Raw genomic sequence first — 16,513 nt, forward strand, 5'->3', positions numbered from 1 at the left:
CATCTATCGCTTGAACTATGGAAGATTGTCCCTCACTCCCATATATTTTTTTTCCTTGAATTTCCTAGACAATATTTTGGCATCAATTAATTTATGAAATTTAAGAAAAATTTTGGAAAAAAAAATTTTTTTGTTCACAAAAATCTTCAATAAAATTTAAAAAATCAAAACGGCAACACCAGCAATTTTTAATCTATAGACTTTAAAGTATTTTTAATTACCGACGTTTGAAAAAAAAGATCATCAAAATCTAAGCTGTTCGGCCGGGTTCCCTAATATTGCCAATTTTTGAGCTTTAGTTACTCCACTATATATAAAAACACTGAAAAATTCACTTTTCGTAAATTGTTTTTCAATTTTTTTTTTTTTTTTTTCAAAAAATGCTTTAACAATTTTGATTAAAATTTTTGCATTTAATTTTTTCAAATTAAACCCCATTTAAAAATGGCACACCTAATTTTTTTTAAAATTGTAATCAAAATTTCTTTTTTAACAAGAAATGAAATGGTTACTTTTCGATTTATTGTCAAAATCATTTCAAACAGTGTTAAAATTTTAAAACTAATTTAATGTTTTTTGGAATTACTTATACCTACAATACGTTCGGCTCAATCATACATTTTATTTTTAAGTTAAACTATAAATTATACTAATTTAAAAATAAAATTATATCAATTAAATAATGCAAAATTATTCATAAGTAAGCTTAAACATTATAAGCAAAGTTTACTGTGCTAGCATAAGTGTATTTTATTTTTACTGCACAAAAAAAAATATCTAACTATTTTTCAGTATTTAAAAAAGAGTATTTTTCAGATCAAATAAAAACTACACAAAAATATAAAAAAAAATATAGCAAATACCCAAATACCCATTTCTCCCCTAAAGCTACTCTTATCCCACCACAGAGTTAACGGTCAAACTAAACTAGCAGCTATATAAAGCTTTGGCACTATTCAACCGTCTTGCCACTTTTGTGTTATAGTTGCTCAATCGTGAAGCACCAGCCGAACGCGCCCAATTAAATTATTTAATATATTATTCATCCAACTTTGAGTCAAATAAATTATTTTTTGTTTGAAGTCTTGTGTTACATTCGTCATAAAATTTGACCCTCGGTACGTGTGCCAAGTTCAAAAAAATGTATTATCTTAATTATTTTACCATTAACAAAAGTGACAGTTGAAGATGGTCACATCTTGCATAACTCACTTTTGGCTTGAATTATTTTGACATTTGTGAACAGATAAATGGTGTACACTAAAGTGGAAACTGGTTTAGCTAGAGCTAGTGTTTACTTTTGAGGTGTGAACTTGCATGATTAGCTTGTTGGAACTGCAAACTTAACTGCAGTCTATCAACCAGTATAATCAGTGTAGATAGTTAAAAAAAAAAAACTGACAGAATAAGATTGTTTGTTGTAATTGTGTTCCTTAAGGTTGCGTGCCTTTGGCATTTTTAAATAATTAGTTTCATGTCTACAAGTTTTGCATTTCAAAAGATGTTTAAGATAAAGCCAGTTAAACCAGTCAATTTTAAATAAAATTTATAATAACATATCAGACGTCTAAATCTACGGTATTATTGATCTTGTTTGTTTGTTTAACTTTTTTTTTTCACAATCAAAGATGTATTTCTGGAAAAGTATCTGTCTTTTAGCTCTGATTGCATCTATTCAAGCAACACAAGTGAAAAAATGTCCAAAAAGTGAGTTAATTTCTACAGTGATAATTTTTTTTTATAATTGTCAAATGGTCTTTAGGTGAAATAACATCGTAGTTAAGTTTAAAGTTATAAACTCTAATGCTTTAATTTTATAACAATCATAAAGTCAGTTCTTACATAAGGAAATGTACCTAGTTTATCATTATTTTGTTCTAAGGAAAAAAACTTAATGTTCTACGTGACATAAATTTATTATTACTCGTTAAATTCATAAACTGTCGCTGTCGTCTTGTGTTGAGACATTATTTACCTTTTTTTTAAAAAAATTAACATAATAGCAATCAGTCATCGGTAACGTAATAATTGATTGTAGACTTTAGATACTAGTAAGATATATAATAAGTTACAACTTGTAAGTAGGTATCTTCTAATTAGTTATTTTTCACAAAATTATTGATATTTGATTACACTGCAAAACTAGTTATAATGAACTTTTAAGATTTAAGAACCTTTTTTTATGTTTTTATTTTTGATCAGTTTCTGAACGTTTTTTGGAACTTAACTAAAACTAACTTAACGGTTACACTTTTTACTGCCCATAATCTCGTAAAGGCCCTAAAACAAAATTTTCGATTTTGATTTTGTTTCCATATTTGGAGTTAGGGCATTGTCTCTGATTTATTCTCATTTATTTTTACTTGCTCAATAGGGCAAGTATTGGTTTCAATTGGTGTCAAAAAAAAATTTCGAGGTTTTAATCAAAACTAACATTACGATGATAGAGAAGTCCAAAAAGTGGTTTTCGTCATGATGGGATTATTATAAAAAAAATAGAGCTTTTAGCGATACAATATTTTTTTTACATTATTTTTATTCTGGGTACTTAAAACAACCTTCAAACACCGCATTTTGTTATTTTATATATTCCCATTTTTTAAAGGAGACATTTTGAACTCAGATATGTCGTTAGTTTCTTTATAAACTATATTTAAGTCATACATTTTTGTTAAGCTTGTAATCTCTTCTTTCCAAAACTATAAGCATTTTTCTTATGTAATGGAACAATAAATTTAAAAAAAACTGATTGTGTAGAAGTTTTTTTGTTCAATATATTGTTTTCAACTAGAATTTTCAATGTTAGTGGCTGTTTTGCATTCTATTTTTACTGTAGATTGAGAATCAAAAATAAAAAAATTTCCCATTTTCATCCTTTTCCGTTTTACAAGCGAAATTGAATAGTAAGAGAATTTATATTTTTTATTTATTTTAAGTTTTAAAAATCTATTACTTTTGCAATTTTCAATTTTTAAAGTTCAAATTTGGCACAATTTAAGCTCATATTCTTGGTTTTGCAAATAAATAGTATTTTTTGTTTAACCCCTTGTAACCCAACATCGTAAATTTTAAAATTAATAATGTAAATCGAAAGGGCTTTAGCTATAATAAAACACGTATTTTAAAAAAATTCAATAAATTCATTATTTGCTCAGTTATTTCGAAAAAAAAAAGTTTAAATAATTTATTTTTGTATATAAATGCAAAAATTCAAACAAAAAGCTATCTAATATTTATTTTTAGGCGCATTCCTAAAATCCAAAAATAAAACCCCGTTAGTTTATGCACGAAAAATATTTTTTCTGAATTTCGTAGTTTTTACATAAATTTGCTTGTTTTCCAAAAAAGCCGAACTTTATTTGAAATATGGCGCATTATTTCGATAAAGCAATTCTTAAAGATTATGTAAGAAGCTTTAAAAGAATAAAAATATGTTTTTTACAGCTTTTTGGCGATCTTTTTCGGTTTGTTACAGAAATGTCACATGGGGCTACAAGGGGTTAAAATTTAAAAATAACGGTAAAATAAAACTCAAATGTATCAGAGCCTTTTTGAAGAAACTAATGGGTGTATACGCACCAAATTCACTAATTTTTATCTATAGACTTGATATATTTCATTTGGCAGTACAAACGGTAAAAAAATCGTAAGATTCTGATCCTAATTTCCAAAGTCAGAAATTAAAAAAGTACTAAAAGGGATTTTTCTTTGGTATTTTTCGTAAATGAAATTTATACGCAGTGTGGCGAGGCTCTATTAGATAATGAGAATGCTTATACATAGCATCCATTTCATTCTGATAAAAGCTGTTGAACGGTTCGTACCTTAAATTTTGCAAAGCAAAACGAAAGAATTTGCTTGCAGCCGATTCTTATAATAATGGCAATATTTTATTAGGTATTGTTTTTAATAGATGATTGAAGAATTCCAATTTTTGCATTGGCTGTTTGGAAATGTTCTTAAGAAAAAACAATTCCATTAATTTCCCTATTATAATTTATTTATTTTTTTTTTAAATAAAATACATTTCTTTTCTGTCCATTTAATAGACTAAAACTTCAAAACATAAACTACGCAATAACACAGTTTTTGAAACAATTAAAAACCGTTATTAACGATACCTCACAATGTTATATTCGACGTGTTTTTGAAATAACTCATCCACTTGTCAACAAATGATTAATAACGATAGACAAAAGTATTCGTTTGTTAATTTTTACAGACAAATTTTTTCCTTTAATTATACGTTTTGCCAATTCAACAAAATAATATTATTTATAAAAAATAAAAGTAATAGTTTATTGTTGTTAACAGTATAATTATGTTTACTTCGATAAGTACTGAGGTATGTGCCTTAAGAATACGGCTATTATGATAACAGGAATTGATTAAAACACAATTTAATGTTTTGAAACGTAAATTTTATGAAAAAGGTTTTATTTGATTTTCAGAGTTTCGAAGTAAAGAACTATGGCAACCCTGCTGGACCATTTGTTTGTTTTTCCATTGCTTAGAAAAAAGATTAATTTATATCGTCACATTTTTTGTATGAAAAAAATATTTTTTTTAACTTTGAAGATATTCATTGTGCTTTTAAAACTAACTAACCAGAACAATACTTAAGTATATCAATTTCTTATATATTCAAGATAATATGTTTCAAATTTCATTCAATTATTCAAAGAAACAAAAAAGTTACAGATTTTTGAGACGCTCAATCTCGTTTCGTCCCATAGTGCGTCGGTGCGTCCGTGCGTCAATCTTTACAAGTAACTACAGCCTAAACGGGTGGACGGATTTTCTTGAAATTTGGTAAAGATGTTTTTTTCGTAGTTTCCAAGGTTATTTTTTTTTTTGTTTTTTAATATCTCGCTTAGAACGTATACCTCCCATACAAAATTTTCGAGTTATTGCAATTTTCTCGAAAACGGCTCTAACAATTTTGATTAAATTTAACACACGTAATGCTGTACAAAGTTCTAACAAAACAGCGTTTTTAGTTTTTCTCTAAAAATACGGATAATGGAAATATGATATGTTTCATTTTTTTAAATCACTCATGTTGTCTCTCTTAAATCTTTAATTAGTTATTGCAATTTTCTCAAAAACGGCTCTAATGATTTTGATTAATTTTTGCATACGTAATATTTAAAGCAATTGCAATAAAACAGAATTTTTAGTTTTTCTCAAAAAAGTCAAATAACAAAAAAAAATTTTTTATTTAACAAAAATATGGTCTCCATGTCGGCTCTTCCCTTACATAAACCAAATTTCTTAAAAAATTATAAAGAAGCAGCTCTTATAATCTACTAGAGCTGTAGCAAATCGTATGTATTCGTTACTAAAATGCGGGTATTCACTTCAGTAACGAGTAACGAAACGTTACTTTCTAAACAGTATCGTTACTCGTATGTTTCGTTACTGGGTACTGAAGTAACGAAACATACGAAACGTACGAGATACGAAACATACGAGTAACGACACGATTCCAGTTTCAATACTAAATCCGATGTAAGAGATACGAAGTGATACACTCAATTTGTCGCATTTCGCATCTCGTGTCGGTATCGTAACCATAGTCAGAATGCTAACTGCAGATAATTATCTGGAGTTTACTTTTGTCTCGATTAAAACAGTAGTGGCAAGGTTCAATAATTATAATCATTGTGTTATCGATAATTTACACAGAAATATCAAAAGAGACGTTTTTGTATTTTCTCTATTTGGCCGAAATATGTATATCCACGACGCAACCAATCTGTTTATGGCCTTGGTGTTAATGGTATTGTAATTTAGCTAAAGAATGTACAAAAGTTTTTTGGTTTTTCAAAAAATTAGTTTATTTTCGGTGCAAATTTTCAACACAAAAAAAAGCAGAGAAAACGAGGTTTGAAAATCACTCTCAATAGAATAAATAAATGAAAAATTGTTCGACATGGTTGTATTGAAGTGTTAATATTTCGAGATCTGCGCTTTGCACTTTTGAAATAAAGGTCTCTAAAGAATTGTGATAAGATAACTGAAAGAATATAAACAAAAAATTACCAAAGTTTTGTCTAAAAATTTGGAAAAAAATCAAAAAAGTTTCCACGTTTGATTAAAAAAAAAAAACGAAAAAAATTCAATATAGCTACCTTTAAACTCTTATTACATGAGAATGCCGCAACTAATTTTAATGTTTATGACCTTAAAATGTAGCTTAGATTATAGAAATTGTTTTTGGTTTTTTTCAACAAAAAAAATTTGTACACCCTTATACCAATGCACGAAACATACTTAAAATACCAAACATACGAAACGTATCAAATACATGAAATATACGAAATGTACGAAACACACGAAGCATGCGAAAGTAACGAAAGTAACGAAACATGCGAAACATACGAAATATGCGAAAAATGCGAAACATACGAAAGTAACGAGTAACGATATTGTTGATGCGGGTACTAGTATCAAAAATAACGTATACATGCGGGTACTCATTTTGTCGTTACTTTTACAGCCCTATTTGACTTCCTTCTTCTCTCGGATTTAACGTCATTTCATGTTAAATATATCATTTGATTTTTATAGGTAATTTTATATGGGTTATTCCATTAGATTCGTAGATTATACCGGAAGACTAAGCAGTTAAAATAAAAATCCGCAAAATTATTTAATAAACAATATAAGCAGTTTATTTTTTAGAGCTCAGAATATTTACTAATTTTTCATTTTAAACCCAAAATAAGGAATAAACTACATTAGCAAGTATTTATGTTTTGCAAATAAAATAAAAAAACCACTTGCTACTGAGTCATAGAAAAAATAGGGCTAGTATAATTAAATAGTACACATACGCCATAGTTATCCCTTTCAAAAGGTTGGAATAATAGACTGAATCTGCGTCTGTTCTCTTGCGATGTTATTGAAACGGAATTGAAACATTCTGTTCAAGAGTAGATACACATTGATTTTGTTTGATATTTTTTCTGTTATTATGGCTGAAGATCAGGTTTAAACAAAATTTGTAATAATTGAATTTGACTAAAAAAAAAACGATATATCTAGGGCGTTTGTTGCTGAATAAAACGACACTATAATCTAAAACAGGGAGGACCTACATATGTACAATTTATTTTCTTTCAAATTACGAAATCAATGTTTAGGAAAGCATTATCAATGACTTCTTCATGTGAGCTAACGATGATGTCACTTCTGACATTTTCTGAAAATTTCAGCCTAGACGATCCAATTGATAAAACTTAAGAATCAAGCATTTTATAATTTTTTTTTAATTCATTAGGTACATACACTACTTTAAATGTAATTCGTGAAGAAGTTAATTCATCTTGTTTAAGCACTTCAATTCTCAAATTAGTAAATGTGGTTGGCAAACTTTGTCACTTTGTAATCCTCATTAAATTTCACAAGTGGAGAAGGTAATCTTATTTCACTTTGTAGGACCAGGTTTTCGTCCTTGATGTTTGTGGGTGTGACTACACACTATTGTGTAGTATCAGTTCTCAAATTATCTGCCACAAATCTAGAAATCGCAGCTTTGTTTATTTATTCTAAGGCGCTTAAACTGTCCGAAGACCGCAGTAAACGTTGAACAGATAAACGAACAAAGGTATTAAACATCAAAGATAAATCATAAATAAAAGACGTTTTGTATTTTCAAATATACATATATAGTCGCCCTAGTATTGGAGTGCCGTATACGCCAAATTGCATTTTTTGAACTAGGTATGCAGTCGTATGTTTTCGAAGTTGCTCTTTTCAAATCTGCTATCCGTTTTTTTCTATCTTTTTTCGTTGCCGAGATATTCACTATTGTTTTGACAAAAACAAGAAATTTTGGAATTTACGTCAAATTTTTCATGCAATGCAAGAAAATTTTGAGAATTGTTTTGACGTACGTTATGTTTTTTTTTGACGTACGTGTATATGAATAAAAGAAACTTCTGATTTTCATGGCGTATACGGCAAACTCATTTTGGACAAAAATTTAAATATTTTGAAAACTAAACGAATTGCAGATGTCCAATAATATGTATATAAAAGACACATTTTAATTATATATCATACTATAATATCAAAAAATACCAGTTCTTTCGCAATTATCTTCCGAACATTTAAATGCGATTTCCCAAAAATGTAAAAATGGCGTATACGGCACTTCAATACTAGGGCGACGATATATAAACAATTTTATTAATAAAATAATTGAGAAATTTAAATTACGTTAAATAAAGTGAGTTGGCAATCATAAACTGCGTTGAACTAATGTTTATAAAATTATCTAGGCGCTTTGAAGGAAACGTCGTAAATAATAAAAAAAAATAATTAAACTATTTAAGGTTGGCTTACAATTAAAGCCCCTCCCCCTGGTGTGATACTTTTTTGATAACGTTAGCGCTAGGCAATGAAATATCAAACAAGAGTGATTTGTTTTGAATCGAGCTCTGCCTTTTTTTTATATGATTTTTGAAATAATTTTAAATCAATGAAATTTATGATTACAAACATAAATTATTTTAAAGTGACTAAACATGAAGTATTAATTTACAATATTGAACATTGAAATGAGAATTATATGAATTAACAGTAAATGCATGTCTTATAGCATGGTTTTTTGCTAAGATGACTGTCACTTTAAATTAAAGTGACACTTTTTTCTCCGTGTACAAATGTTACTTACGACTTACCTCAAAACTTCTCTGTATCTCCTCTTTTCAAATTGCTTTATGTACACATATTTATACCAACATTTATGATATCCAAATAAAAACCGTTCTATCCTAAAAATCATTTTTTTAAATTATGTATATTTTTATAATTTCTTTTTATATTTCTTCCAATCTATTTTAGATTCAGCGAGAAAACTCGAAGCAAATGAAGTAACCATATCAAATTGTCCAAAGAACAAATGCACCTTGAAGAGAAATACAAAAGTGAGCATTGAAATGAAGGTTATCCCAACCAGAGATTTCAAAGAATTAAACAACGACATCTCAGGAATACTCCTCGATGTGCCTCTACCATTCCCAGGAATCTATGGGACAAGTGCATGTCCTCATATTTATGATGCGGCTGGTGAAAATATGGTCGGATGTCCGCTGAAAGCTAACGAAACTTATACTTATAAAAATAGTTTTGATATTTTACCAATTTATCCAACTGTAACGCTGGAAATTCATTGTGCATTGGGAGACGGTCAGGGCGATGCTGCCTGTTTCCAGATTCCAGCTAGAATTAAGTAAAATAAAATGGTAACGCAACTTAAAATGTATATTGATAAAAATTGTCTCTAGATAAGTTTAAGTGCAAAGTATTGTGATAATAATTTTTGTCAATAAAATTTAGTTTAGGTAACTCTTCGATTCATATAAATTTTTATTTTTTTAGCCAACAATCATTTAACTAAATGTGGATTGTTTATAAATTGAATTATTATGCAAATTTGAAATCAGTGAGCAACATGTAAGTGACTTATTTGACTTGAGAAGAATTTAAATGCGACGCGACAGGTTTTAATCTCAAAAAAAATAATTTGTTCGCTAAAATTGCTTCGTGTCATGTATGTTTTACAAATGCATTAATCAGACAGATAGTTTTCTAAAGTTCAACATCAGGAAAAAAAATTAATAAGATCTTTTTACTTATTCAATACTTTTACGTGACGGGAGTTCCCCATTATTAGCACGACTTTGCAGTTGTAATTAACTCGTCGACTAATTTACGCCAAGTGTTATAAGTCGACCTACGACAAGTTTAAAGAAGAATGAAAAGTTTCGAAAAGTAGGTGCAAGCTTCTAGAGGCGCAGTTTAAAGAAATCTTCTATATAGTCGAGTCAAATTAGACATAAAATTTGTAAAATCTCGGAATCCATTGAAAGTCGATGCATCTGAAAAACGAGTATAGGACTGCATTATAAAAGGGTCAAATAAGAAAGTTAAAAAAAAAAAATTTCACCGCTCTCGATTACAACAGTTTTTATGGACCGTTTACTGTCATTCCGTATGCAAGCGTCAATCGGAATTGCTGTCTCATTTTAGATTTTGATCAAACTTTGTAGGGATGTTCTCTAGGACTGTAAGGAAGCAAATCCATGATGATTTAATTTTAAGTTGGGTGGTTTCCCTGCTACCCGCATTCGAACTTTTTCAGAAGGTCATTTTTATGTTATTATAGCTTTGCGTCTACTAAAGATATCTTTTTGTTTGAAACGCCATTTTAAAGCTTAAGAGTAGTAATTTTTGAATATATATTAAAAAATTACGTAATAATTATCCCTGAATTAAAAATAATTTTTGAAAAACTGGTAATTTTGCTGATTTTTCATGGTTTTTGACTGGCTCCAGAACCTTGGCTATTATATGTAGGAAGCTTATACTTACCAAATATTAAATATAGATATTTTTCAACAAATAAAATCTTAAATGAACTCGATGGCTGTACTCCTTATGCAAAAATTTTAAGTTCAAAGTTTTGAGTTTTTTGAAAAAATATTTTTTTATACTATGATTTTTTACGATTTGACTAAAGATAGAAACATGAAACTAACAGTGTGTTAAGTTGAAACTTTTAACTTTAAGTCCTCTAAATAAAATTGTGTTATTTTCATATCTTCTTAGTGTACCGCTTGTTTGAAAATTCGCAAAAATGCTAAAAAGCCAAAAAAAACCCTACTTAAGGCTATGATTGCACTATGTTTGACATAAGATAGAAGCATGAAATTAATAATATATTTAGTTCGTACTCTTAGCTTAACACACTGTAAGTTTCACCTTTCTTCGTTTAGTCAAATCGTGGAAAATGACAGTATAAAAATTAGCTTTTTTAAAATACTCAATACTTTGAACTTAAAATTTTTGCATAAGGAGTACAGCCATCGAGTTCATTTAAGATTAAATTTGTTGAAAAATATTTATATTTAATATTTGGTAAGTATAAGCTTCCTACATATAATAGCCAAGGTTCTGGAGCCAGTCAAAAACCATGAAAAATCAGCAAAATTACCAGTTTTTCAAAAATTATTTTTAATTCAGGGATAATTATTACGTAATTTTTTAATATATATTCAAAAATTACTACTCTTAAGCTTTAAAATGGCGTTTCAAACAAAAAGATATCTTTAGTAGACGCAAAGCTATAATAACATAAAAATGACCTTCTGAAAAAGTTCGAATGCGGGTAGCAGGGAAACCACCCAACTTAAAATTAAATCATCATGGATTTGCTTCCTTACAGTCCTAGAGAACATCCCTACAAAGTTTGATCAAAATCTAAAATGAGACAGCAATTCCGATTGACGCTTGCATACGGAATGACAGTAAACGGTCCATAAAAACTGTTGTAATCGAGAGCGGTGAAATTTTTTTTTTTAACTTTCTTATTTGACCCTTTTATAATGCAGTCCTATACTCGTTTTTCAGATGCATCGACTTTCCCTGGATTCCGAGGTATAAAGCTAATTTGACTCCACTATACATATGACATTGAGAACTTTCGCTCACGTTTTTGTTTATTTTTTTTTTTTGTTTATTTTTGAATCAAATGGAATTATTTTATCGACAGATGGAGTTGTTTGTCGAACTAATTTTCCATTTTTAGTACTTATTTGGACACAAACCTAGCATAATTATAATGGCTAAGAAAATGTTTTAAAAATAGAAATTTATGTAACGTTGCATAAAGGCTACATAAAACTTTATGTATTGTATAACTATGCAGCCGTTTAGAGCTGTTTAGTGAAATCTAATAAATAAGGCTGAATATGTATATAATTATAATGTAAATTTTGTATTACATACATCCAGTAATAACCAGAAGACACGAAAAATATTGTTTTATTCAAAAACTGTCTCATTATTTTTTTTTTTAATTGTCAGTTCAAATCGTCAGTTATTCAAATTGAACACTATTTGGAGTTCACTGAACGTGCCCTCTCAAAATCTGACACGCTCGAATAACTTTTTTTTCAAATTTTTCCTACCGCTTTTTTCAGCCACCCACCACTGACTAATTGTCAGATTAATATATATCGGTTATCAAAAAAGCCAATGCGAGTATATTCTATTAATATCTGACGCGCTCGAGTTTTTCAATGTGACATTTTTTTTTTTACATTTTTTTAGAGTGTTTATAAGCTCTTTTCCCCACTTAAATGGAAAACTTCCATATACTTTTTTTCTTTTTAGAACCTAATCTTTGCAATCCAAAAGATCCCCATGGCGCTCGAGTAACTGCAAATTTAGCATCTCGAGCTCCCCTACTATAATTTTTAACTTAGTAAATTACTTAAATGGCTTGAGCATTTTTAGGCATTTTTTACCCCAATCTGCGGAAAAATTCCTACTGGGCTCGATTTTGGTATAGACCTTCGTTACGGGGTTGTTATGAAGATGTGAAAAATCGACATTGATATCGCGTCCGCGTTAGAAGTTATAGAGGTCAAAAGGTCACGAAAATCAGTTTTTCGCATATATCTCGTGACCTGTTGCTCGGAGGTCAATAGGGGTCTATGGAAAATCTGTTCGTCATAAAATTATCTACAAATATTGCCTAATGCATTTTTCTGTAAATCCAACCGATTTCGGACTAGTATTTTATAACGTAGTCATTCAAACTAAATAAATTTGTTCAAAGTTTCGATAATGATTCTTAGAAGTAGTCTAAGATTGATTTGGGGTGTTTTGACCCTCAAATGTTTTTACCCTGAGACCAAAACGTCTCAGGGTAGGTTATTTTGACCTGATTGTCAAAATTAAGATTTTATTAAAAAGTTAGTAAGTAGTTTAGTAACTTAGTTAGTTAGTTAGTTAGTAAGTTAGTTTGAATATCGATTACAAGTGAAACTTATAAAAACGTATTAATTAAAAGCAAAAGAGATTACACATGTATTTTTCAGTATTCAAATACTGAATTATTCACTCTTAAATAAAACAAACCTATTATTACGTATCATGTATTATGCCTACGCTTGAAACAGCTCTATTCCTAAAACGGTTGGATTTACAGAAAAATGCATTAGGCAATATTTGTAGATAATTTTATGACAAACAGATTTTCCATAGACCTCTATTGACCTTCGAGCACGTCACGAGATATATGATTTTCGTGACCTTTTGACATCTATAACTTCTAACGCGGACGCGATATCAATGTCGATTTTTCACATCTTCATTACAACGCCGCACTGTTGTCCAAAATGACTTATCTCGTTGCAAAAATCATAACTTTTGAACGGATTGAGGTAGCGGTACAGTTTTTTTTTTAATTTGAAGGAAATTTCCAGGGCTGTTACACCAATGAATTTCAAGAAAATTGTTTTACAGGGTGTTTAGGAATCATCGGCCGAAAACCGATTTTCTTAAAAAAAAAATATTTAAATTAAAATTGGTATGCCATTTTGTAGAAATCACTAATTCACATCTAAAAAAAGTTCAGATTACACTTTTCCATGATATTACGATTATAGAGAATGCCAAAAAAGTTGGTCCCGGTCTGTCTGTCTGTATAAGGATCTACATCCTAAACGGATGGACCGATAAACTTTAAATTTGGTATGTAGCATTTTTTGGAGACCCTCCAGAGGTGTTTTTGGAATTAATTTTTTTGGGCCAAAAATAACGGTACTTGTCATACACCAATTTCAGTAAAGCTGTAATTGCTCAAAAACGGCTCCAACGATTTTGTTTAAAAAATTCAAATGTAAGTTTGAAAACAAGGTCTATCTTCTAATGAAAAAATTTTTTTTGGAAAATCATTATTAACGGTACCTGCCATAGAACGGTTTTTTTTAAATCCGATATTCTCCGAAACGGCTTATTCGATTTCAACGAAACTTTTTTTGAAGAAGCACTTATATAACTCAAATATAAGCCAAAAATAAAATTTCAAAAAAAATAATTTTTGGATTTTTAAAAAAATTTTGAAATTTTTTTTTGAAAAATAAAATTTTCGAAAACGGGACATTGTATTTTTTTGAAATTTTGTTTTTAGATGTGGATTAGTGATTTCTACAAAATGGCATACCAATTTTAATTTAAACATTTTTTTTAAAGAAAATCTGTTCCTTCTGCCTTCATTTTTTTTCAAAGTACAAAATCTCGGCAGTGCGCAAGCATGCGCAGCTAAATATTTTTATTTTGAATCAACAATTGATTGGTACACATACCCTATTCGGCTTAATGCATGGAACCGAATGGATTTTTTACGGTACCTGCCATAAAATCGTTTTTTTTCAAATCCGATATTCTCCAAAACGGCTTATTCGATTTCAACGAAACTTTTTGTGAAGAAGCACTTATATAACTCAAATATAAGCCAAAAATAAAATTTCAAAAAAAATAATTTTTGGATTTTTAAAAAAATTTTGAAATTTTTTTTTGAAAAATAAAATTTTCGAAAACGGGACATTGTATTTTTTTGAAATTTTGTTTTTAAATGTGGATTAGTGATTTCTACAAAATGGCATACCAATTTTAATTTAAACTTTTTTTTTAAAGAAAATCTGTTTTTGGCCGATGATTCCGAAACACCCTGTGAAATAATTTTATTGAAATTCATTGGTATAACAGCCCTAGAAATGTCCTTCAAATAAAAAAAAAAATTGTACCGCTAACTCAATCCGTTCAAAAGTTATGATTTTTGCAACGAGATAAGTCATTTTGGACAACCGTGCGCCGTAACGAAGGTCTATACCAAAATCGAGCCCAGTAGGAATTTTTCCGCAGATAAAACCTAAAATTACTGGACTATTTACTAAATCGTTAAAAATTTTGCGCCAATACTTTTATAATACTTAGTATAAAAATATCACTTTATTTTCAAATTATGCATAATGCGTGATTTATAAAAGATCGTATTTCAAAATCTTCTTAAAATCTCACATTTATATCAGTTTAAGGCAGAAACAGTTTTGTTTTTAGTCCAAAAAATCTAGAAGTACCTAATTTTTTCTCAACAAATTGTGTCCTCAATCGATTTTTAAAAGGTGTGGTTATATTTTTGCTAGCGCTTTATATGCTTGGTAACTAACTTTTTGGAGTTCATTTTCCCCTCACATGTACATTGTACATAGTACATATTTCAAAACCGAAGAACACATTATGTACATCTTTAAAGCTTATCTCCCCTTATTATACTTTAAAAATCAATTTCATACAAACCTTTCTCCTTTTTAGTAACCTTTATATGACCTTTACTTGGTCTTTATATGACCTTTAATTTTACTTTACAAAGTAAAAATAGGCACCATAGCACTACAACTTAGCGGCCCTCTGGTTGCCGGAAAACGTACGAATATCATTTTCGACACAGTAACCGATACAGACAAGTAGATACCGCAGATTCCAGAGATCTAAGGCAAAGCACTTTAACCTTTATGAACTTACATATTTATTTAGCTTAAGAACGCTCATAAAATCTTATCGATATACTTACAATAGTTTTTAGAATTATAGTAGGAGGTACCACTACTAACAATTTTGCTTCTATAATGCTTTACAGAAGCAGCAATTGCATCTGTAAAGCTTTATAGAACCAAAATTGTTTGTCGGGACTTATTGTAGCTTTGTGTTAAAGACCCCAGGACCTATTTCACCAACTTACAAATTTGTAATTACAATTAGGTACTAGCTACTTAAGCCTTAACTACATACACCACTTTTTGAAATAGTACAAAAGTGAAAATATTTTTTTTCTGGCTAGCGCAATTGTTTTGTGAAAAAGAGTAGGTATATAAATTGTTTTTTAGGCCAAAAAATAAGCTTTCTACATCATTTGTTTTAATTTTCCAGCCCGGAAAACTATACAAAATTGCGTTTGAAAATTTTCACTTTTGTACTTTTTCACTTTTTGAGTCAATGTAGTTAAGGCTTTATCAGAAAATTTGTAAAAAAAAATTTATAAATTTTATTTCACCAATTTCTTGTAAACACACAATTGTACTTGTAATCTACATCTTAAAGGATGTGATGTTCTATCTACTAGTAATTTACTTTTATTAGTTTTTAAAAGAAACGCACTATTAAAGCAATATAATCAATGCATGCAGTTTCCATCTACTAGGAGTACCTAGTAAAAACGTAATCAGTAATTTACCACCTTCAAAGGAATCAAATTTTAGTTCATATTTTGATAAATAGGAGGCCTTTGTATATGTCAGTAACGATAAAAATAGCGTTGCTGTATTGAACCAGATCGTTTGTCATTTCTCACAACAACACGGGGGGAGGGGTTACCAACTCAGTACAAATTTTGATTACCGTGGCGCATTTCAACTTTACCAATATCTACGGTGACCATCCGTCTCGGTTTACCCGGGACTGTCTCGTATTTCTACAGCTTGTCCCGGGCTTTTATTTAAGAAACCCGGGACGTATAAGTGCCCCGTATTTTGTAATTTGTACCGTGATTGTCCCGTATTTGGACATTCTCTGATTTTTGTATTCAATATTTTAAATACTTTGTACGGAAAACAAGAAAACAGTGGCTGAAAATTAAAATTTTTCTTATTTTTCC

At 29.3% G+C, this 16,513-nt stretch overlaps 1 protein-coding gene across 1 annotated transcript; it reads left to right on the plus strand.

Moving 5' to 3' along the window:
• The first annotated feature begins 957 nt into the window (after positions 1 to 957).
• On the plus strand, positions 958 to 9,377 carry LOC129916385 (ecdysteroid-regulated 16 kDa protein). The gene is made up of 3 exons (XM_055996287.1): positions 958 to 1,118; positions 1,621 to 1,707; positions 8,854 to 9,377. Exons 2-3 carry the CDS (start codon positions 1,629 to 1,631, stop codon positions 9,243 to 9,245), a joined length of 471 nt encoding a protein of 156 aa, XP_055852262.1. The 5' UTR covers positions 958 to 1,118; positions 1,621 to 1,628; the 3' UTR covers positions 9,246 to 9,377.
• The last annotated feature ends 7,136 nt before the right edge of the window (positions 9,378 to 16,513 follow it).

Source organism: Episyrphus balteatus, chromosome 3 (genome assembly GCF_945859705.1).
Source record: "Episyrphus balteatus chromosome 3, idEpiBalt1.1, whole genome shotgun sequence".
Classification (NCBI taxonomy): domain Eukaryota; kingdom Metazoa; phylum Arthropoda; class Insecta; order Diptera; family Syrphidae; genus Episyrphus; species Episyrphus balteatus.

Coding starts and splice junctions, on each gene's coding strand:
- LOC129916385 (XM_055996287.1), top strand. CDS start 1,629: ATGTATTTCTGGAAAAGTATCTGTCTTTTAGCTCTGATTGCATCTATT. Junction 1,708..8,853: donor AGTGAAAAAATGTCCAAAAA/GTGAGTTAATTT, acceptor AATCTATTTTAG/ATTCAGCGAGAAAACTCGAA.